Source organism: Chamaea fasciata, unplaced genomic scaffold, assembly GCF_029207755.1.
Source record: "Chamaea fasciata isolate MVZ Bird 193981 ecotype frontalis unplaced genomic scaffold, bChaFas1.0.hap1 SCAF_15, whole genome shotgun sequence".
NCBI lineage: Eukaryota > Metazoa > Chordata > Aves > Passeriformes > Sylviidae > Chamaea > Chamaea fasciata.
In genome coordinates, this window is record NW_027094100.1 from 8,872,763 (window position 1) to 8,897,311 (window position 24,549).

General features: G+C 39.0%; 1 protein-coding gene across 3 annotated transcripts; it reads right to left on the bottom strand.

Annotated features, from left to right (window-relative positions):
- Positions 1 to 33: 33 nt before the first annotated feature.
- Positions 34 to 24,221, bottom strand: MAPK9 (mitogen-activated protein kinase 9). 3 transcript variants are annotated; one of them, XM_066197521.1, is made up of 13 exons: positions 23,729 to 23,741; positions 23,566 to 23,638; positions 20,193 to 20,367; positions 16,216 to 16,345; positions 15,035 to 15,093; positions 13,990 to 14,128; positions 13,608 to 13,773; positions 12,270 to 12,341; positions 8,309 to 8,491; positions 7,665 to 7,789; positions 7,081 to 7,144; positions 5,512 to 5,583; positions 34 to 4,771 (listed from the first exon to the last, which is right to left on the bottom strand). In XM_066197521.1, the coding sequence occupies exons 3-13, from the start codon at positions 20,312 to 20,314 to the stop codon at positions 4,629 to 4,631; spliced, it is 1,275 nt and encodes a 424-aa protein (XP_066053618.1). In that variant the 5' UTR covers positions 20,315 to 20,367; positions 23,566 to 23,638; positions 23,729 to 23,741; the 3' UTR covers positions 34 to 4,628. The 3 variants fall into 3 exon arrangements, with proteins under 3 accessions (XP_066053618.1, XP_066053619.1, XP_066053620.1); XM_066197523.1 differs by having other exon boundaries at positions 4,680 to 4,776; XM_066197522.1 differs by lacking the exons at positions 23,566 to 23,638; positions 23,729 to 23,741 and adding an exon at positions 24,168 to 24,221.
- Positions 24,222 to 24,549: the final 328 nt, after the last annotated feature.

Below are 24,549 nucleotides of genomic sequence, written 5' to 3' on the forward strand. Positions count from 1 at the left end.
CATGTTTTCAATAACAAATTGCAGAAGAGTGTATTTTATTAGTTTAATTTTATACTGGACTTGTTATACACATGTTTGAAATAGTGGACCCAGGAAATTTATATCCACAAAGCAACACTGTGAGATTGAAATCCAACAACTGAAATTTTAGCTGCAAAAATAATCATTTTATAAAACACAAACAGAAAAAATGGTTCTCTCTCCACTTTCCTCCAAAGTGAAAAGATGGTTTACTTAAAACATGATTTTAGCTCCAGACATTATTTGAGCATGCAGAGCGGGCAAAAACCAAAACTGATTTGACAACTTGTGTAAGAAGCTTTGAGAACATCACTCATGTAAAAGACAATCTAAAATATGTAAAATAATGAGCCAGAATACAGTTTTCTGTCATATTTCAACACGTTAAAAAAAATAATTCAAGACACTCTGGGAAAGCAAAGAAATCACTAGATTCATTATAGAACTCAAGTCCAAATTCTGCATCTGGATGCAGGTGTCCCTGGATCAAAACCAGTTTGGAGCAGGAATGACACAACACACATCCCAGGAAAGAATCTGGCTCCCAGTATATGGTCTCACTTTGTTTAGCATCAAGCCCTGCTGGAATCCATGTGACACAGGTAGAACATGCAGACAAATGCAGTTCAGCATTTACCCCAAACACTCTGTGCTGCTGCAAGGCTGAACTCACATTCCCCAACGACCACAAAGGTTTGTCTGCACTGGAGCTGTGACCTCCCAGCTGGAGGGTGGCCCCTGTGACAACACAAGGCTCACCCAACCCTGTCCTTGGAGACTCCTACTTCAGCTGTGTTTGGAATAGCTAAATACAACTTCATTCATAAAATTATCATTTTAAGGAAAGCGATTTAGCATTTAAGGTCCTTCCTTTAAGAAAGAAAAATTAAACATATGGAATCGCTTTTTTTCTTTTAATAATTTGGAATAAACACATATGCTCTGTTAGGATGTAAAAAAAGACAAAACCTCAAGAGCCCTCTGGTTCCTAACAGCTTTTGAAACTCTCCAACCAACTAGTTAATTTCTAGTCGAGGTTGAGTTTTTCATTATTTTGACAAGAAAATGCAAGCCCTTGCTGGAAACATCACAAAACTTCAAAGGCTGTTTGCAAACTGTAGTTTCCAGTCCTAAGACTAGTTTGGTTTGTATGATCCATGCAGACAAAGCCTTAATTTTGACATTCATTTCTTGTCTTTTTCCATAAAGACCTAGACTTGTCATATCACAGTATTTCCTCAAAGTACACTTTCAGGCTGCTTATCCAGATTGCAAAATGCCAAGCTTCTCCTTCTAAGGCTTTTTTGAGGAAAAATGATATGAGCACAGATGAAATGAACTCTTCAAAACATACTCCATTTCTGCAATGCCATTCAGCTACTCAGTGTTCAGATGTTTAACAAGTTTCTGGTAAAGTATCTATTGACAGCCAAAGATCCCTTTCTTTTTCAGGTGAGCAGTTAAGATTACAGATTGTATCTATGTTGACCACCATTTTAGTCACAGTTGATAAATTGTCTATTTATGCTGCAGTAGTGTTAACACTATACAAAATTTCTCAAAGGAAAATAACATTCATGTTTACAAAACTGAGCTGTTTTCTTAATATATATGTTCACACACACATATTCTTTATCTTTAAATACATATAAATATTTATAAATGCCAAAGTGCAAAAAAAAAAGGTCGATTGCATCACTTTACATACATAATTTTAGTATTAGGAATAGAAGTGATTATATTGCACACCAAACTCTCCTGATTTTTAAACCCCTGTCAAGTTACATTGGGTTTTGTTTTCCATCAGCGAGGAGGTTCTCGTGGCATTGAGAACCATGTCACAAACCTGGCACTGAATTTCCCCTGCAGTCAGGAGCAGTGATGTGGGGAGAAGCTGCATGCAGTGCATGGAGGGACTACATGAGCACACTGGCACGGCCTGGGAACTGCAGCATGCACCTGGCTGGCTTTGGTGGGTATCGTCTGCATATGCGTCCTCTGGAGATCCACGTGCATTTGCACTATGGTTTTGAATTACACTGGAGTCAAAATCCACAGTATTCACAGACATTTCATGCATGCTCTGAAGGTGTTCTGTAATTAAGCTTCAATGTATGCCACAGCAAGAAGACATCAAAAAAAATTAGGTATGAGACAGCTTTTCCTACAAGATTTACAAGTAAACTTGTTTCATCTCAAGGTCGGGGTTTCTTTTCTTGTTCCAAGAGTATATGTTCAAGCTAACAGTACGTACTAGGAGAAGGTCAGATACCAGCTCAAGTCATGAAGACAGAACAGTTTTGTTAAAAACATTAAAAGACAATTTGAATCACAAAATAATTTAGGTTGGAACAGACCTGCAAGTCATCTGGTCCAACCCTCCGTTGTGCTGAGCAGCCGAAGTCCAACAGAAAAAATTAAACTCTGTGAGTATTCAAATCACATGGGGAAGAAGAAATAAATCTTAAGTCTTCTAAAGCAGAAACTGTTAAAATGAACCTAGCACAGTGCAACTTCAGCTGAAAAATTTAAAAGTCTTGAAAAATGAAATTCAGCAGATGACTTCCATAATGAACCACTAATTGTTCATTGTGAATAGGTGTCTTCAGCAATTTTAACTTACACAAATAACATGGACTAAAAAAAGCACAGGAACACAAAGTGTACTGTTCTGCTATATGGTTAATAGGTGTTTTAAAATGTTTTTCCAGTGACAAGAATGCACTAAAAATATTTCACATATACTGTCAGTATCCAAAGATAAAAGTAAGTTATCCATTGGTTGAAAACCAACAATAAGAAAAAATACAAACCCCGAATATCTTGCAATTCAATTAAACAGAATTTTAAAAATCAGAGATGCCAAAATACAATTCAAGTTAACATGAACTATTTTGTTAATTTTTTTTAATCTTCTGGGACACTAAAATCTTGGTATTTCTACCACAGCAAATTAAGCTATTAAAAAGGGGCAAAAATTTAACATAAAAGCAATGTTTGCATAAGAAGAAAGTGCTGCTTTTCGAATTGTAAGGTCTGGAACAATGGACAATTGTGTTTTACAAGAGAAGTATGTCAGTAATGCAGTGGCTGTCTGGGCCAGTATATTTTACAGGCTCTATTTATATATTCAAGACCAGAGTATCTGATCAACAGCTAAATATAGTGCCTTTAAGAAAGTGGTGGTTTACCTCATCTTGTTCATGTCTATTACTCTTGCAGGTCTATAGTTCAGTCACACACATGCACACATGAGATCCTTGAGCAAAATTTCACACCTGTGCACTTCGAAGTGAATGTGCACAAAGTCTCAAGTGTGTGTTATAATGCAATTTAAGCCCTGCTCTACTGCAAATGCATTTTCTAATTCAACAGATTGTGCAATGTAACAGGTAATTTTGTATTATCTGATTCTGAAAACTGTATTGATAAATCTGTATGGAAACAGCAAATAACCTCCTCCTCTAGTCTGACACTGCGTTTAGAAAATTTGTATTAAACATGTTTTACTTCTCACTACAAATGGAGAGACTTTCCTAAGGTGGGAATAGAGCTAAGCTCTGTTACCTACATGCTTAATTTACAAGTGACTCAGAACTACTGTACTTTTATTTCTTTAATTACTCACTAGATAGAATGGACCCATTAAAAAAATGGAAAATATTTATGCAGCTTTTTGAGGCTGCAAGTATCTCCAAGCAATCTCTCCTTTTATCAGAGTTTGCAGTGAATGAAGAGCATCACAGATAAAACTTCTTTTTCTGCCCATGTTTGTTAAAGGATGAGTATCACAAGCTAGGAAATACAGAACATTTTAGCACACTCTCCTCTTCTAAACAGGCACTGCTTCACAGAAAAGTCACTCATCCTTCCTCAAGATTTATTTAAGCCACTGTATCTTCCATCCGCATTTAAAAGACTGAAAAAGTTAGACACATTCAGCTGAAATACAAAGTAATGGATTTATGCTTTAAACTACACCTTTATCTCTTCTACAAGAAGAGAGAATTGTTGAAAAGTGAAGATAGAAAGGGTCTGATTGAAAAAAAAGAGAAAAAAAGTACTATGTAGAAGAAAAACTGCCCTTTAAACATAGTACTGAGAGCGTTCCACATGTGAGCTCACACTTACACACAACACCCCAGTCATTAAATAAAGCAAACTGCCACAGTCACACGGTAAAACAAACTTCAGAGGGACTATACATTCAAAAACCTACTAATGAGCAATACTGTACTAAAATGTAAACAACCACTGTGTCACAGAAGCCTGCCAGCTGGGACTGGAGATTGATGAACCCATTTAAGAGGAGTTATTGGCTAAAAGTCTATTGTAACTGCTCACCTGAAATAGGCTGAAACAAAGAAAAGCCTATAATAGTGCCTAAATTTAATTTTTTTTTTGTTCTTTAGACATTGATTTGCTTCCATTCTACAACATTAAGCAGGCAATTTCATAACAACTGAGTAAAAAAAACAACAGGCATTTACTTTAGCAGAACATGCAGAACATGGAGTTTTTCTACTTGCTTCCATTAACTTACAAGCAATTCAGGCCCAATGGAAACAAGAGCTCTTTTCCAAAGACAAGTCTGCAATCATGGCTGATCATCGACATCCTTCGAGGGGTCCTGTCAAGGCATCCAGGCTGCTGTCTGTGTCTGAGGCCAAGGTTTGCTCTGTTGACATGGATGAAATGTCATTGATAGATGATGACTGGGAAGGACTGGTGTTGCTATTCACTGCTGCATCTGTGCTAAGAAAACCAAACATAATAAAATCTGAGGCAAGACAATATTACGGTCACAAATAACCACGCTTCTGGGCTGAGAGCAGCACTTTCCCCACAGAAATCCTTAGAAAATCAAGGAATTAATGAAAAAGGAGAAAAGCAAGCACTAAGGGCCCTAGCACTCAAAAGCCAAGGTGACCTTTTAAGAGATTTTTATTTTTTTTCCCTCTCCGTGGAGGAAAGGAAAAAAACTAACAATGCATAGTGCGAATAGTGACTGGAGTGTCAAGAAATCTAACAGGTATAGTTACTAAAAGACAGTACAATATTCTGATTACTGAACTGTGAGAACAGCAGCAAACACAAGGATCCCATCATGGGCACAAATACTTAGCACTGTTAAGTATCCTGAGGGAGCCCCAATGCTGTTGAACCCTGAGGAAAGGGGTTCATGCTGAGCTTCAGAACAGCACTCAGCACAGTTACCTGGGCACCAGGTGAGGTAACTGGTGCTGACAATTTCATTTGATGACTGAGCCCTTTGGAGACAAGGCAGGCCAGGGTGTGGGACAAACAAGACCAGTGAAGTTTTTCTACAGGTTCAGAACAATTGAAAAACAGAGCACATGCACCTCCAAAGGCAGATGAGTCTCAAGAGTCCCAGACAACAAAAGCTTTGCCTACCTGGATTACTGAGCAGATTTCCTCATTCACAGAACTACGTGTAACAGTTACAGAACTACTGAAACAATGACTAACCTGAGGGCTGTTCTTTTACCACACCATTCTTGCTCCTTTCTTCCCAATCCATAACTTCTTTGTATATTAATTCTTGAGAGAAGAGTGGGAGGAAAGAAAAAAGAGGCAGAAAAAGCACTGTAAGATCACAGAGGATTTGTATACAATTCACATTTGTAACAAAGTACAAGGAAATTAATAAAAGGGTCAGTCTGGAAGTAGAACTGCAGAGGGATTTATCTGCCCTCTTACTAGCCCTACAGCAATGACGAGAGAATGATACAAGATTTTCTCAAGCATCACAGAAAGACATTAGGACTGTACCAAAATGAACGTATCATATAAATAGCATAGCTGTCCACTTAAAAGTAACAAATATCCCACCCCAAAATTTTATGTTTACCTACAATGAACTAATTTTAACTTTAAAAAAATTAAAAATCAGATTTGGATTAAAAATCAGAACTTATGTAAACCTCCCTGGAAATTTTACTTTGATAACAAAATTATACACAAATATTTATTCTTGAAGAATCATCTCCATGGGTCTTTCCTCCATTGAGGAAAGTCTGGATATTTTGAACAAGGTTAAACGGTTAAAATATTGTATAAAACCCCTCATTTACTAATCAAGGACAACTTAGGATACAGTCACCTGAACAACACCCAGAAAAATCCAGAGCTCTAACTTAAATCACAGAAGCTTGTATGTATCCATAGCCTTAATGCAACTTAGATAACAGTATCTAAATAGATTAAGGACTCTTCAATTCTGAGTAACAATGTTTACAAATGCATTCAATTACATTTAGCAGATCCATTTTACTTTTCCACCTTGCAGTAATTAAAGATGATTTGAAACCTACCTACCTGTGCAGGCATGCCCTAAGGATAATAGATGTATAGATCAGCCAGAATCAATATCCGAAATTTATAAAGCTGTTTTACAAAAGCAAGCAGCTTTCAAGGTAGTCATAAAATATGTCTATTACCCTTGGTCTTGTGATGGCAAATGTTAAAATTTTAACTGCCTCGCCATTCAATAGTTTTGACTAAAACTGTAAGGTGGAATTGATTTTAATACCACGTTGCTGTTTATTCTTTTGTTTAAGTCAACAGTTAAATCTATTTGGTCAATAAATAAGCAATGAGATTAGAGGAAAAAAAAAAACTATACCAAAGGACTCTCCTGCTATTTAAGATTTCTAGAACAAATGAACTAGTAAATATTGTAAAGAGATATGGCTTAAATAACGCACACTGAGAAGAGGCATGTTTCTATCAAGGAGAAAAGCTATATAGATTACAAGCACTTAATAACAAAAAGGGAAAGAAAAAAGAAAACTGCAGCATTTTGTTGAACAGACTTCAGAACGTTCCATGTATATATGAGCATTCACACACCTAGGTACTTATTCACCCCACACACAACATGTTTCCATCACTGATTTCTTTTCCTGTTGCCTCAGGCAGTACTGCTTAGTTGGAATAGTGAGTTCCAGTCTGTTACACAATCCAGCACATGCTGCAGACACTCATTAATAACACAAGATACTACAATAAATGTAATTGGTCGTGCACACTTCTTACCTTTCCATTCTTCAATTGCATGTTCCCTTTCTTCCAACTGTGCATCATAGATTTGAGGTGGAGGCTACAAAGAAAAGAAAAGTCTATAGTGCCTAGTACATATGGTTAATGCACCCAATCTTAACTAAAAAATCTAAAAATGACAACTTTTTTAGCATTTTTTATCTTCATTGTTGGCAGTTTATTCCCTGTACCTCAAAGACACATTCATTTTAACAACTCCAGAATCTGCTTTTAAGTCCTGCCTCACACTGAAAGGCTGTTTAAAAGCACCAACCAAAATTAAATTCATTGTGAGGCTTTACAGAGCCTTAGACGAAGTCCCTGTTTCAAAAAGCTCAGGATTGCCACCAAACAGGCACCTCTTTCTGAGAGTAAAATGAAATATTAACAACCACTTTCACTATATCAACTCCCCACCAGTAGCTGTCCTTCAGGTGATTCTGCCCCTAATGCTCATCTGAAGGTTTCCTGTGTGACTCCTGCTAGCCAATGAATTCAAAGCATGCTCTTGACTAAAATTAAAGGTATTTTTAAAGTTATTAAATTGGAATCTTAAAAATTTATTTTAATTGCAAACTTACAGCTTCTGCTTCAGCTGGATCATACCAGACAGTAATATAAGGATGACGTAAGGCTTCATCTACAGAAATTCTCTTGTCTGGATCTACTACAAGCATTTTTGACAATAAATCTCTAGCTTGGCTGGCTAGAAAGTAAAGGTGAAAGAACACACATGTAAAAGAGCTGTAGAGTTTAATGTCTGACTCAGAAATAAATACTGGGAACAAAGGACATTCAATGCAAAATTTCACTTCTGCCCTACAGAATATAATAAGGTGGATTGTTGGTTTTGGTTTTTTTTTTTAATTTTCTGAGTAATTATCTAAAGCAAAGTATAAGCCACATGAGCTGTATGCACTTAGAAAAAGACCATCAGCAATATTATCAATAAAAAGCATTACTTTTGGAGAACATTAAGTGACAGACATTATTCAATGGATTAAAATTAAGAGAATTAAAATAGAATCGTGGAAGAAGGGAAAAGTACGTATTTAGTAACTACTGCTACGGTCTGAGAACTTGGCATAAATGAAAGAAACAGAAGGTATGCAGCTTTTAATGTTGACACCTACTGCAATAAATATTTTTATTAGGCTTTTGGTGTTTTGCAGACATTTTAAATGAACATCACAGGAAAAAAAGAGAGAAAAAAAACTCGCCTTACTTTTTAACTTGTCACGATCAGATTCTGATGGAAATATCCAGTCTGGGAAGAGCTCTTCAAACTTAATACCAGGATATTTTGGCCTGTTTTCTACATAATTCCTCACAGTAGGCTGCAGTTTCTTCATGAAGTCTGTTGATGGTGTTCCTAACTGTTCAATAACTTTATTCCATTGATCAATATCTGCAGCGTATCTTTAGGAAAATCAGCTGAAGAATTTGAAGTCTGCGCTCTACAAAAACACCACTTGCAAAATCTGAGAAGTTAATGGAAACTCGAACAGAGGACACAAAGATGAACTGCACTGTAGCATCAGCAGTATTCTGAGCTGCCATGCAAAAAGCTACACTGACACAAAAATAAAACTCAGATTTTGAATTCTGAAGGACAGGCTGGAAGTGCTGCACAATGCATTATGCTTAAGTATCTTCTTCTAATTATAATACTTTTCTAAAATCCAAAAGAAGCTTTATTTAGCAGTTGTATCCATGGCAAAACAACTCTACAAGGTCAGAAAAGAAAGGCTGCTGTGGAATCTTCTGAAGTGCAATGTAACATCAGGAACACTGAAGACTCTTGATAGTAGAGAAAAATACACATAAACCCCTAAAGCACAAATGCATCCCACCCAAAGTAAGGAACTTTGTACCTGTCTCCTAAGGAAATCAAACTTTGAGTTGGAGCATTTTGCAGAGGTGAAGTTGGATGCCTGGGGGCTTTTTTGGTTGGTATTTGGGTGGGGTTGGTTTCTTTTCCTTTTTCAACATCAGAAAATGTCCAGAGGAGATCTGAACAGGAAATCTATACTCCAGAAGGTTCTACAGGAGATTCTTTTGTTTAAGTGTATCAATCATGGTAACACAAATAACTCTGTTCTTATCATTCAAAATTTAAATATTTCATAAGATTAGTATTTACAAGTCACAAATTGAAATTGGACCTCATATTTCTTCAGGATTGTCCCTTCTTCCTCTCAAGTGAAGGCATTTTCCCCATGGTGACACTCATTACAGAGATAGCAGAGCCTGCTCTGAACCAGCCCAGCTGGGGAAACAAAGCTCATTTATCACACTCAGGAGACACTGCATTAATATTCCTGATATTTAAGTCAACTCAGATCTACACTTTCCAGCTTTTCCTGATAAAAAGAAAATGCAATTCCAGCAGAGCCTATCCATTGACCTTGCAAACATTCATAGTTAAATTCACCATCTAGCACTTCAACTTATCCATTCTCATAGACAGACTATGCAGCTAAACAACAACTATGCTGTACTTTGAATTAAGATTATTTAGAAAACACTGAGGTACTTCTATTTCAGTTAGTGTGTCAAAAATACAATTATGAATATGTGTATAGTCACTGCTCCATGCTAAGACTTTAGACTTCTGATACAAAGATTGAAAATTTTATTTGCTTATTGAATGCATTCCAATGGCAAAGCTACATTAAAATCAAAATTAAAAACTGAGTGTTGTTAACTGTCATGCTAAAACAAAGCACAGACAAGAAGAAAATTAACATACATCAGGGAATTTTGTTCATAGCTGAGAAACTGATTTGAGATCTCCACCAATCTAGATTCAAGAAGATGCTTTTCCTTAGAGTAACAGCAGCCTGGTTAGTCAGATAACCAAATTAAGAGTCCAGTTTATTGAGGCCTCAGAAGACTGCAGGGAAGGGCAGAAAATGACCCATCCCATTTTAGACAAAAACAATTATCTCAGTTTCGAAGTGCTTTACAGATGGTAAAAGTTGAAAAAAAAAATCTCAATATAGGATGGACTTAAAATAAGCCTCTTATCAGAAACCCAAGTGGGATTTCAGTATAAAGCAGGCAGAGTAAGCTCTGTGACTGACCTGGCAGCCTTGACACAAAGCCACTCTCATTCTAGAGACTTCAGGATCAGAAGGAACCAGGCATTTAATCCATGCCAAGTCTATTTGCCTTTTGGGACTCTGGAAGTTGAAAACAGAGTCCTTATTACATCACAACCAAGCATGACTTTTCCCAAGAAAGCACAAATACCCCTCGTGCCTTTTGCATTGGTCAGGCAATCAGTTTCCTTCTCCATATGGGCAGAAAGAAAATCAAAAACATGCAGCCGTTGCCAAGTTTTTCCACTATTTCACCTTAGATGTCTACATTCCCTGGATTTTCTCCATTTCTCATTTCCAACAGCAACTGGCAGTAACTCAGGCCTCCCCAGCACAGTCAGGAGCAGGTTCTGTGCATCCATCACCCTGGCAACACAGAGCATCTCATTCCACCCAGAGCACTGCTGCAACTATCCCAGAAATTCCCATCCACCATCGGGGCAAACGCAAATTACTGAATCTAAGAGCAGGTTTTCCTGAAGATAGCCAAAGGCAAGCATTGGGCAATATGCTGAACTTGGCTCCCTCCTCTAAATGCCCAAATAGTAAGACATTTTAAAATTTAACTTTAAAAAAAGCAACCAAACAAAAGAAACCCCAAACACAATCAACAAAAGGAAAGCTTCATGGCCATGCACAGCAGCCCTGCCCATAAACCACCCTGCCAAGACAACCCTGCAGCTGAAGGTGACAACCTCACCCACGCAGTGATCACTCAGGAAAAGCCCCAACAACACCAAGAGTTGTCACATTGAGGAGAACTGAAACTCTTAGGAGAAGCAAAAATCCTTGTAAGCACAGCTATGGACTTCCCTCTCTGGGGAGGAGACTCCTTGAAACATAGACTGGCAGAGCTTCAGTGGCCCTGAGAGAATCACAAATGTGATTCAACAAGTATGAACAAAATTTCCTTCATTTATTCATGAATAAATCAAAATAGCCCATGCTAACAACATGCAGGTGAAAGACACAGAAGAACATCCATGAAGAATTGTGTTAGGTTGGTCTGAAGGCTTCAAAAAGTAAAATAATAAATATAGAAAGGAAGAAAGGTAGAAAAAAAACCTTAATTAATATTTAATCATTTTACTACTAAATAATGTATGATCAACTGTTGAAGATTAGTGTCATGAAATTTAGCATTAAAATTGGAAATCCTCCTCTATAAGATAACAGGTATCTGTGAACAGGCACCTGATACTTTAGTGGTGGTTGCTCCGTCCTGATGAGCAAAAATATTATACTGGCTTCAAAAACTTGGAGCACAATTATGAGGACAGGTTGCCTGCCCAGTCCCTGGAAGGGTTCAAGGCCAGGTTGGATGGGGTTTGAAGCAACCTGGGATAGTGGAAGGTGTCCCTGCCCTTGGCAGGGGGTTGGAACAAAATGGTTTTTAAGGCCCCTTCCAGCCCAAACCATTCTGAGATTATGGTTCTATGAAATCTTGGGTCAAAAATTTTGGAGGGAGAAATGGAAGAATAACAATCTTACAGAAAAAGTAAGTCCAAAATCAAATTTTCATAAAATGGGAAAGAAAAAGAATCATCAGAAGGTTTTTATTTTTATGCTAAATAATAATAATAATAAAAGATCTCATGCAGTGTGCTTGCCATTAGGTCACCTTTGCCCAGCAAGCGCTAATGAACAAGAAAAAAAATCTGATTAAAACTCAAAAAAATTGTGCAATAAAAAAAATTCGTCTACTGTTCAAACAAATAATAAGCAAAATCCATGCATAGTTAAGAAATAACTTTGTAGGCTTTTGCTTAAAACACTTATCTATAAAGAACAAGAGTAAAAAACCCTTTTCTTTCTATTTTTCAAACCTAGCAGTATCTGTCTTTTAAACTACAAAAGCTCGTAACACATTGGATTCAACCATTATAAATTACATGAAATGTAGTCTACTAAGAAAATAAAATGGAGAGCTCAACAATCTGGCTAATGACACTAATTTCAAAGAGTACAGTGGATCTGGTAAAACATATCATTGAAAATCTTGTTTATGCTTTTATACAGATCTAAATAATTGTGTTTCTGTTGGAAGTGGAATGGGATTCAAGGATGACTAGGGAAGGATACGATCAGTGCCTTGGAATATCACACAACCTTTCACCAATTCCCCCATGATGCACCCAACTGACCAGATATCAACTGAAAATAAAAGTGAAATGATCAAATTATGAAGTATCATGAACAAATGTGAGGAAAACAAACAAAACCATCTGCATCTACAGCAAAACACAACAATGTGGAAAACCAAACTGCTCACATGAATTTTCAATCATATCAACACCAACTGACTGTTCCTGAATTTTGTACTTTGTGAAACACAGTCAGTGTTTACACTTGCGAAATGACCGTGAAGAAGGATACAATCTCTTCCTGGGAACAGGACTTTATGGAGGACCATTTCTGCCATAATGCACCCAACAGACCAGATATCCACTATCATATGTTAGGTGCAACAAGGACAAAAGATTAAAGAGATTTTTTTTTTAAAAAAATACCACAATTATTTATTTGAAAGCTCACACTGTATTCCCACAGTCCTGCAGATAATTTTTTTTGTCCCAACCAGAACAAACTCTGCTGAAGTTCTGATCCACATCAGCACTAGCTGTAAAACAAGCTGCCTTCTGCACTAAATAAAGTGTCTTCATCATTATCAAGGGCCCAGCAAGGTCCCACAAGTCCCTTGTTTTACACAGCCACAGTTACAGATATACAAAACCATGGCATCCACAAGCCCCTGTGATAAAGCAAAGAGCATACAAGTCCAGTGCCAGTAAAAATCAGCAGGTAAAACCCCCAATAATGCAAGGACAATTTCCTCGGCAGCAATGTTGTTGGCTGATTGCTCAGTATATTACAGCTGTGTTGGTTTTAATAATATAACACCCAGCCTCTTAGAGCTATGCAGACTTAAGAGAATATAAGCCATGGATTATGGTACGGATCTGCAGCATATTTTAATAATCAGAGAGGCAAAAGGGGATACACTGTCAAAAGAAGATGTCTCAGAATAAAATTACACTGATTAAAGGGGTTATTATTTATATACTGATCTTCTGGTTTGGGGTTTTTTTAACACCAGCCAGCATCAGCATCTCAACAGTTTTTTTGAGAATAAAAAACATGGCTCAAAAGATAATAGGTGAATATATGACAAGATATAACTAGAGCAGGGGAGAGGGAGCAGTTACTGTTAAATGGAAAAAAGCACACAGAACAGAAGATTATTATATTCTCAACAAAAAAATTACACTGTAACGATTTTCATTTCCAATACCATGATTAGAACACTTTAACAACAAACTTGATGGGGAAAACAGCCCTCCTTGCTCTTTTTAAAGTAGTTATGTTCCAAGAGAGACACACTTTAGACAGAAGATTCAAGGCATTACTCCAGTAACTTACCATTCTCTTTATATCCCATTCCCAGGATAACCTCTGGTGCTCTGTAATACCGTGTGACTACATAGGGAGTCATCATGAAGTTAGTACATGCTGTTCTTGCCAGTCCAAAATCAAGGATTTTTAGCGTGCAATCTGATTTTACTACTATGTTGCTGGGTTTCAAATCCTAAAAAGAAATTACTTCAGTTAAGGAGGAATTAACATGAAGAATAATACCCGCACACCCCTCTCCAGAATCAGGATAAGCCAAAAATTCACTTTACTAACAACTGCATTTTCCTGCCCTGGTGTATATGCTTATTTACACAACCCCCTCCCTTCCTCTCTGTTTCATAAAAACTGTGTTCACAAAGAGTATTTTTAATGATCTACTACTACCTACTCTGTGGATGATACCAGCTGAGTGGAGATGCTTGATCCCACATAGCATTTGGTAAAGAAGATAAGACATTCTTTCATGATCCAATTCCATATGAATAACCTGGCACAAATTTGCATCCATCAGCTCCATAACCAAATATCTAAAGCACAAAAAAGAAAGCATTAAGAAAACTGAAATCTTACTTTTCATATGAGGTTTAAGCTTAGCATAAGAGATATTTAAGAAAAATCACCTCCTTTGCTAAGTGTCAAAAAGTCAATGATAAAATAACCCCATGCACAATCACAGTTATGAAGTAAAATTATCTATTCAAAAAGTCCTACAATTAAAAGTTAAGTGTTTAATATTCCATCACAAAATATTAAAATTCCACTAGTTTTATAAACAGTAATACAGAGAATAATTCTATCTTTATGCATCATGAAAAACTGAGTGAAGCTGAAGTAGAGATTGCAGATATTGCAACATAAATGCTCTCTTTCACTGTATTTTACTCTAAAAACTAAGAAAATTAGGACAATCACAGTGAAAACTAATAATCATAAAATAATTTTCAGTTGTCATCTACTTACCCTGTTCAGACACAAACACTCCCTCATTTACCCAAGCAGCCTATTCACAAACCACAACAGCACATTCACAGGAACCTAGGGACATCCCACCACTCAAATGGTCATGAATCCTCTCTAGAACAACTGATAATGCTTGAATAAAAAATAAATATATTCAGTTCTAAATTGAGGCCAAAATACTGTTGTGCTGATGTGACTGGTACAGTAAAAAATTCATCTCACATTATCCAGACCAAGTTATTATCCTGAGGTGATCCATGGAGCTGAAGGACCATGCACACAAACCAGATGCATGTGCAAGCAAAGTCTGGCAGACTGATAAAAAAAAAGGTAAATATCCCGTTTTTACTCCCCACTTCAGCTTTTATTTACTCTTGATTTTCAAAGCATGAAGTCTGTAGGATACTGGAAATCCATCTCTAGGGCTTGGGCCAGTATTTGTCAGAGAAAACGAAAAAAAATCCAGTACTTACACATCCTGAAATTCTTCTAGTGACTTCTGTGGTGTAAATACATTTAATAAGCTAATAATCTATAAAATAAAAACAAACATTAGAAGAAACTTCTGCTTTAATTCACATAAAACTCCACTACTGCAGAAGTTACTACGCAAAATAAAGTGCACACTGTTACTATATACACAATTTGAATGTTACTTGGCTGCACTTAATTCACATCTGCTGAAAAACTGCCAATTCAGAAATAGTTCCAAACTGAAGCTTGTGTGCCAAGGGAACCAAGACAGAATAAAATCACTTGCTTTTTTTTTAAAGTTATATGACACCCTCTAGCACCCTCCCCAGTGTCTGAAATATATCCCATTTTCCCCCATAAATAATAATCTCTTATTTTAAATCACATGCTGCGCAAGGAATTTTAACCAAGGCTGTCCAACACCACGTGCACAGAGGTGCCCCACGCCATCCCATTAAACTTAGATTATGATGTACTATTTCCAGAACTGCTAAAATTGCTGTACTGCCATCTTTAATAACCATCTTGCTTTTATTCTGCTACATCTGGGCCTCCCCAAAAGCTTACTTAAAAAGCAACCCTGTAAGGCTAATTGACTGAAGGAAGTTTGAGATGACTGCACAACTTCAATGACCAGCAATGCTTCTAGTTCATGTTAGGACCAGGCACAGCAGTCACATAAACCTGATATTCTTGTATTTGAACGATGAAGTATTGACATCAAGGCTCACTTTAGAGAGTTTAAAGATTTCAAAATGCGCAAGTATTGTCCATAGCATTTCACTTTTGTAGGCAGTGCTGCAGCCCTGAAAACCCCACCAGTTAAACACTGTATTTAATACAAATCTTGCCTAAGCTCAGAAGATTTAAATACAGTGAAGTTACAATGGTCAAATCCACAAACCATCCCAGGGCCAGACAGGCTTTTGCTGCATATGGCTTGAAAAGGGCAAATGCAACAGAGCAAGGCCTGGTCTCTAACACTGACACTGATGGCAGCCCTGTACCAACAAAACAGCAAAATCCTCCTCCCCTTGGTACCTCAGACTCCAAGCAGCTCACCCAAAAACGGGGCCTGTCACTATTTCCATTCCTATGGTTACTAACAGCAAGTGAGAGAGCAAATCCTGAGCTTTTTTGCTAACTCAGGGTAAGGAGAGGAACACAAAGGGCGACTCACATTTTTGTGATTGACGCACTTTAGAAGAACGAGCTCTCTGTAGGCCCTCTTGGCGTGGGTTTGGTTCTGAAACGGACGACTCAGCTTCTTCACAGCAACGTTGATTCCAAGCACTGTATCAAATGCAGCACTACAAGGGTTCAAAGACAAACAAGTTGAAGTCTGTTTGAGGGAGAGGAGGGGGCAAAAGGGAGGCAGAAGTGAGGAAGGAAAGAAATCAAGATTTAAGACAAAGTGTATCTACTAACCTGTTGGTACTACACCTGATTTTAATTCAGAAAAGAAACGTCCTTTAAAAACTACACAGCCTTTAATAAATACAAGTAAGTCTAACAGAAGCACTGCCATTCATCAGAAGTCTTCCTGCTCTCCTTTTTGTCTTTAGACAGAAACTGCTGACTCAAGACTCACACCCAAAATTGCAAGATCTAAAAATATTTTAGGCTTGTTTAAAATCAAGAAGCATTGCAGCTGCCTAATCTGTATATTTGGAATATTATTTGGACACTTCTGCTTACTGAAAATCATTTAGCATTTGCAGCAGAAATTTCTCTGCTAAAGGAGAGTCACAACGATGTCTCCATCACCCATTCTGCAGGGATCAATATTCTCCTGCACATGGATAGCTTGCAATGATAAAAAAAATGTAGTGCCTAGCAGAAAATCACATTCATCATCTGCTTCTGGGTGGAAAAAAATGCATTGAATTGAGAAATAAGGAAAACTCAGACTAAAGGGAGGAATACAGGAGTTTAAAAGTGACCATGACCATTAGATTTATCCTGTTTTTCACTTGTGTCTGTTCTTTCCCTCTGCAGTTTGAGGTCAAAGTTTAAATTTGCTGTAATAGCTGTAAGAATCTAAAGCTAAAGTATCTGTATAAACAAAACAAGACTGAAGTGGGAATAATCTTCATTACTAACACAGACTATTTGGCAAAATATATGTGAATTCCTAGCACATGCCACTCAGGAGTTCCAGTCTTCAAACAGTTTCAGTTTTAAATAAGTATTCCCACATTACCCCATTTCCATTTAACGTTACTTTCATAGGGTAGGAAAGAATTCTCATTCACATTTCTTCCAAGCACATTTAAGCTCTTTGTGAGCTCCTTTCTTCCCTCATCAAGTTATACGTGTCACCAGACTTAAAAGGGCCATCACACTACAATACTCTAATAGAAAGTACAGCTTCCCTGTGAGAACAACAATATTGAAATGATATCAAGTTCCCCAGCATAAAGTCACTGTTTTCCCTCAGAAAAAAGCAACAGCATCACGAAGCAGGGCTCACCCAGGAGATGTGTTTTCTTGGGATGCCTCCAGTTTGAACCAATGTGCCAGTTACACTAAAGACTTGCTAGCATTCATTTCAGCTTAGTTCTGTGAAATGCACAAGTCATTACTGAATGTTACCAACAGTCTCTGATTTAAAGCCTTTATGCCTGTGCAAAAGGGAACACAGAGTGGGAGGAAAGCAACTGGCCAGACAGTTGGAGAAACTATTTTCCTCCCAAACATGAAAGCACTGATATTCACCCAAAAGATGTTACATATAAATTAATTTTTATATGTTAATGCCTCTAATGTTTAATGACTTCCATATGTTAATGACTATACCTGTGAATTAGTATCAAACCAGAAACCAACAGGGTCTGCATGAATTAGCTGTAAATCACAGGGCAGCAGCAGACAGAGGAATAATTTTAGGGGGAAGTCCCTCTGTGATCTGACAAACCAGATGTATGACAAGCCTCAGTCTAAGTACATATCAAGAACTCCACCTGAACCTCTTATTTTGGAGGCTGACGAGAAAATTTAGGAAACTAAGGACAAGAAAGGAAAAAAAAAAACCACACCAGGAAGTTAAGAACAAAAGTTATTTCGATTCAGTCCTAAATAGACTACCAGACTTCTGATGTATTAATACTTAGGAACAAAGAAGTGCAGTAAGTTAAATATGTATGCTTTGCACATAAAATACAAAAGGTATATCCAGTTTCTCTCCTAGTCTGTGTCCAGTGTGAGCTAGAAATATCCTCTACACGACAACTGAGTTACTTTTTCATCTTCCTTGAGCTCTCATTTACCATTTTTCCTAAGTACATATTTTTAAAAACAACTTATTTTCCTACATTTTAATATCAAGGATAAAATACATGGAGCAATACCAACAGAGTTTCCCATTAATCATCAGAAAAAAAGTGCAAACTTAGACCTCTCCTAGCTAAAGTGACACAGGTGGTATCAAAAATTTCTCATACAAGACATGAAATCCAGACAGAAAACTCCAGAAAAACTTTTGCCTATTTTTTATATTAAACATGTGATGATTAAAAAAAAAAAATCACATCTGTGTGTTACCCTAATGACTTGACAATTTTTTCAGCCAAACATAGCAGGATAGCACTCATCTTGCACTACGTTTTACTTCCTAGTTCTTTGTATCTTTCCCTTGCCTAAAGATTTTAGGAGAAACTAAGATGTTGCACCTAGTTCACCTTGAGCTATTTCACAGGGAGATGAAAATTTATGCAATGTTTCACTCTGTTGTTCCATAAACCAAGTAGTTTCAAAACAAGTCAATAAATCAAATCATTTCTTTTTTCTCCCAACATGCTGACCTTAACACTACCTACACTTCATTTTGAATTAGAAATCCAGTCAAATTAATTTGGCTTAAAAATGCTCTGCTTCTAAAGAGAGAAGAAGCACTTTCAAACAGCCCGAATCCCTGCACGCCATCTAAACCAACTCTGAGAGCACCAACACCTGGAAAATGTCAGCACTATGCTAAACCTTTCCTAAATCCTAATGACCAAGATCTAGGACCCCCTCATTGCTCAAACCACTGAAGAAGAATGCAATATGGTGTTTTCATTTTGATTGTCACCTATCAACAGGGCAAGAGGGGTAGCTAAAAAATTTCAAAATAAAGGCATGATCTCACAGAAATGCACTCTTTCCCTACTTATATAACTGACTGTGGTTATGGAAAGGCCAAGAAGACATGGGCAGGTGCTGTTAGTTAAGGAGCTGTTCACAGTACATGAGTCATCACACTTATTCTGCACATTTTAGAGATGAACACAAACTGCAGGCTGGATTCAGAGCACGAACAGCCCACCATGTGTTGTGATGAAGTTAATATCACAGAGTTCCTGAGTACATCTGTTTGCTCCCCTGTTTATGGAATGAAAACCCACATCAATAAACATTTCTGCTGTTCCCAAGTAAGTTTTGCCCAACAAAACACGGGCTGGCACTAAGCTGTGCAGAACGGATTGCTGCAGTCTAAAAAACATTTGAAAGTGTTTACCTTTAGCTGGCCCAGAGGTGTGGTGCCATACAAGAGACTAAGGTTCAGGATCAGCCTAAGGACTCCCATGTCCTGGGCCAGTGGAGGCTGGACACAAAGCTGGGGTGACACACCAAGGGAGAGCCGGCCAGCCCAGCCCCTCACACAGCATCCCTTTCTGGTTAATCCATGGAGTGACAATGACACTGATTTGCCTCATCCTGCCACTTAATGGCAAGGCACTGCATTGATGGCTCCTAGAAATGGACAGGAGTGATTGGGAATAAAAGAGGGGGAAGAAAGGGGGCCATGATGAAGAAACGAGTAAAACCCAGAATGTCTCACCATTGTCATACCTTACACTGCAATATCACAACTACAAGGGCAATGGGAGAACTAGAAACAGAAATAAAGTGGTTAATGAGAAAGGAAGAAATTTGTTGACCATTCTAGTTTATGCAATTATCCAAATATTAATTTTCCCTAAAAAAGAACAAAAAAAAAATAGGTTTGCACATGAAGTATAGCAACAATTGGTTTAGAATTTATTTAGTCCATAACCCTGCAACAAGAGAATTTATCATCAGTGTTTCATGCTCTGGTATCCCTACCAGAAATACATGCAAACTCTGCTTTACATTTATAGTTTTTCATAATTAAATAAAGTATTTTTTACTCACCAAACTATGCCCTGTGCCCCTGATCCTATGGGCTTCAATTGCTGGTAACGTTTTAGCACAGTGAATGTTGAATCTGCAACTTGAACACTGTAAAATTGACTATCACATTTACTGTCAGTCATGGTGTAGTGTCATGTAGTTTTCTCTCTCAGGGACCTGGCAAAATTTTCGAGATCTTAAAGAAAAAGAAAGAAAACAAGTGTTCAATATCTCACGAATTTCAGGCAGACAAGATGGGAAATATTATACATATTTTAATACATATGAATTTTTCAACAGCACACCATTAAACAAACATTCTTTCAGTTTTAGGCATTACCACTGCTAATGAAAAATACTTGCAGACAGACAGCAATTACAGCTTTCACAGCTTTAAGGGAATGCGTGCTCCTACTCCAATCCCTCAAATAAAAAGCATCGAAGTAAACAACTCTAAAAACAAAACCATGTAAACACAACTCTCCACTTCTTGAAAGCTACTCCGTAACTTAGAACTACTGCTATGTGCTAGGACTGTACTAATTTCTGTATTACAGAAAAAAAATATCAAAAATTGTGTTATTCAAACAGAGAACCCAGAAAAAAGTGGTGACAGACATCCATGGAGGCCATGGACAGAAGGAAACAGGGTTTTAACAAAAGGCTTGATTAAAACAGCGAAACAAGTTTAAAACAAAACCACCCCCCAAATCCCTGTGGCTGCTGCAACTTCTTCAACACGGCCTGCAGCCTTGTTCAGCAGGAAATTTCAAGGAGGGCTTTGCCTTCTCACCTCTGCCAGGCAACCCTTCCCTGATCCAGACCTATGGCAACACATTGTCCTTCCCATTTTCCACACACCACAACACCCCACACTATCAGTCAGTGCCCTTGTAGTACTACAGATTAAGACTTTTGTGCTACAGTTTAGAAGAGACTTCCCTGCCACAATAGAGAGTAAGTTAAATTCATCTGTCAAGAATGAATTAGAGGTAAGTAATTATATGAGAGAGCACAGTAATGGACTCAAGCTCTTTAGCTCTGAAGTGCTACAGTAACGAGAGCACAGACCAACAGTTTTCCTGGGTGTCCATCCCTCTTCCAAACCTTACAAGAAAATTACCTCAGTAATTACTGAAGAGCTCTCTAACAAATTCTCCCCTTTACAATTTCGCATTCACTATGACAGATAGTGCCATTAGAGCCCTGAGTGATTTGCACAGGCAAATCACTCGAAACTTGTTCCTTAAAACAGGAAATGCAAGCAACCCCTTCCTCCGGAGCAGCTGTGCTCTGTGCTGTCCGCTTTGGTAACAGAAAGAACAGCTCGTCTCTCTCTTCACTGGCCCCACCGAATATCTGTGAGCCAATGCAAAACAGGAAAGCCTCAAGAGCAACCCAGACACCCACCCTAGAAGGGTACAAAGCCACACAAAGAACTTTTGGCTGCTTCAAGAATTAGAATTTGGATTTCTCTCTTCCTCAGTGCACGTAGGAGGGAGCAGCATCTTTTCCATGTTTTATGTCAGCAGACAAACTCAAGGAATCTGCAGTAAAATAGGTGGAAGAATTCCAAGCTCTAGTGAAGAGTTTAAACCAAACTGTAATAGTCTTAAGAGATTCTCAAGGAATGTCTGGAGTCCCTTCCACCTTCTAGTTTCTCAAAATCTATGCAGCATTTTAAGAGGCAGACATTCAACTGGGTCATCTCCAGCAGCAATTTAGACAGTCAATTTACTTCACATTTCCTCTTAGAAGCTTTAGAAAAAAATGTGGGCTACCAACTTTCTGCCACTGTCACAGGGAGAAGAAAGGAAACATTATCTCCTACACAACAATATTAGAGACAGTCAGATGCAGCTCCACAGCCAGCGAGCACTAACATGAGACCAAAGGATGCCTCAAGGGCAGCTCCCAGACTTTCCTGGTACATCCCACTCTTCTTTGCAACCCTTTTCATTGTGCCAAAGCTCTGCACTCTGAGGTGCCAAGTGTTCTGATGAGCAGTTCCTGAGCAGCTATGGTATTTTCACTGAATTTTCAATATTGTATGAAAGGAAGGTCAAGATCCTCCCTCTGCAAGGACTTAGAGACAAAACCAAAGAAGTACAGATTTTGCATAAACTGAGTATCAAGTTACAAGATATCAACTTGTTAGCTACACAAGAACTAAGCTGTACCTCATCAGTAGTTAATGAAACACTTTTCTGCAACAGGGATAAAGAAATATAGGAAAATTAAATTATCCTGAAACTGAAAAACCCCTCCCTTTAAGAATAATTGTCTGCACAAAGCAACCTTTCAAAAATCACTTGGAGATGAGGATAAGCTCTTTAGAAAAGCCTCAAAGAGAGAAATGGGGCATCAGAACATACAAGTTTTATGTATTTCAACATATTTGCAAATCCCTGTGCAAAGCACCTCTCCATGAGTCCTGACTTTCATTCAGGCTTCAAGCTGCCTGAATGCATCAGGACATATATTACTTCAGACATACACACAAATGTAAAACTAGGTGCCATGGGATTACAGCTGTTCACAGGACTTCAGACCATCCATTCTGCGGGCAAGAGCCCCCAAATAAAAATAGATTTCCTGCTGTGCAAGAAAGAAGTATAACTGACGAGTGAGTTTCTTAGTACTTACCTGTTATTCTCCTACTAGAAAAATAACCAACACACCAAACCTGCCAGTAGTAGGTCTACACAAAATTCCAGTGAGAAATCTTTAGAAGCTGAAAGCAACTGCACTACAGAATTCATCCTGCATTAAACAGTCACTTCCCTAAAATACATCTATTAAAATGGCAACTTATTATTAACCAGATCTGTTCTCTGGATATCTTCAAGTCAAAAGCTTATGAAACAGACTGGGAACACATTCCCAGGGTTGTTTTGGTTACAGAAACATTATAACTGACAACGAAACACAAGAACAACATGAAGCTTGGATTGAATTTTAAGCCTTAAGCTAAAATTCTACTGCTGACAATATTAGCAGTGAATGTGTATTTATACAAACACGCATATTTATGAAAACATGGGAATTCCGTGCAGAAAATCTTCTCCTACTCTCTTATTCACCTTCGCAAAAGCACTTTTAATTCAGGTGTGCCCTATTAAGGACTATCATCCAATAGTGTCAAGGGTTTTTTTTTAATCTTTACAGCAGTATTTATCAAAAGATAATATTCCAACTACAAAACCACAGTGACTTCCACCTCACCCTGCTACTCATAACCTTTAAAACGAAAGTGTAACAAAGCACTAGCTGAGTAACGCCGAAGGATTACAGCAGCTTGGAAGTAGCTTTCAACTGGAAACTCTTTGGAAAGTAGTCCTTTTTCTTTAAGCCACCCACATTACTACTGCCCAAACGAAGATTTCACCACTACCTGTTATAGTATCATTCAGCTGTTACACACAGACGCAAGCACTGAAAGGATCTCCGAACTCTGCCAGGGCAAGCTGGTGTAAAGAGAGAAAAAGTTTAAACATGCATGTGCTGTAAGCAATTTCGCTGTTTACTCAGGAACCGAGCAAAAAGAGCCTTCTCACGTCTTTCCTAAAACTTCTGCTAAGAAGAAATCACTTCGGCTGCAGGGAGCCCGGGCTCGGCGCGGCCGCGGGACCCGCAGCGCTCGGTGCCGCTCCCCTCCCGGGACGGGGCTCAGGGGGCGGCCGAGCGGGGCCGGCCGCACACGGGCACCGGCGGAGCCGGCACGGAGCGAGAGGGGAGCAGGGCGAGCAGAGGCGGCTCCCGCGGGGCCAGCACTGCGGCACGGGCAGGGCGGGGGGCTCGGCCGGAGGAGGAAGGGCCCGGCCCTGCCGCTCCCCCGCGTCCCTCCGGCGCGGCCGGGCCCGGGCAGCGGCCCGCGGGGCGCCCCGGCTCTGCCCACGCCGCGGGACAAGCCGAAGACTCCGTCCGGCCCAGGGCTCGTCCCGCCCCGGCTCCAGCCCCGCGGGCCCAGCACGCCCCTCGCGGCCGCCCCCTCACCTGGGTCGGACGCGGCGGGACCGGCCGCGGCCGCCGCCTCCCGCTGCCCCAGCCACAATGGCCTCCCGGCGCTCCGCACGGCCCGCCCCTGACTGACAGCCGCCCCGGCCAACCGCAGCCCCCGCCGGAGGAGCTCAGCCAATCGGGATTGGGGGCGGGACTTGCTGGCCGCTATATAAGGGAGCGCGCTAAAGGGCCGCAGTGACGGGTCCGCGCGGTCCCCGCCCCCGCGGCATGATGTGGCGTCGGCATGTCACGATAGTTGTGATGTCATCGCATGACATCAGGCCGTCACGGGAGTTGTTGTGTCATTGCCTGACGTCAGCCTGTCACGACAGTCGTGATGTCACTTCACAGCAGTACCGTGCCACGGCCGGCCGTG

Bases quoted from the DNA above. Each gene is read 5' to 3' on its own strand.
- MAPK9 (XM_066197522.1), bottom strand. From the start codon at position 20,314: ATGACTGACAGTAAATGTGATAGTCAATTTTACAGTGTTCAAGTTGCA. The intron at 12,342-13,607 runs GTAAGTTACTGG...TTTTATTTTCAG, and splicing joins AATGGGATATAAAGAGAATG to TTGATATCTGGTCAGTTGGG. The intron at 8,492-12,269 runs GTATCCTTCCCT...GATACGCTGCAG, and splicing joins GATATTCCAAGGCACTGATC to ATATTGATCAATGGAATAAA.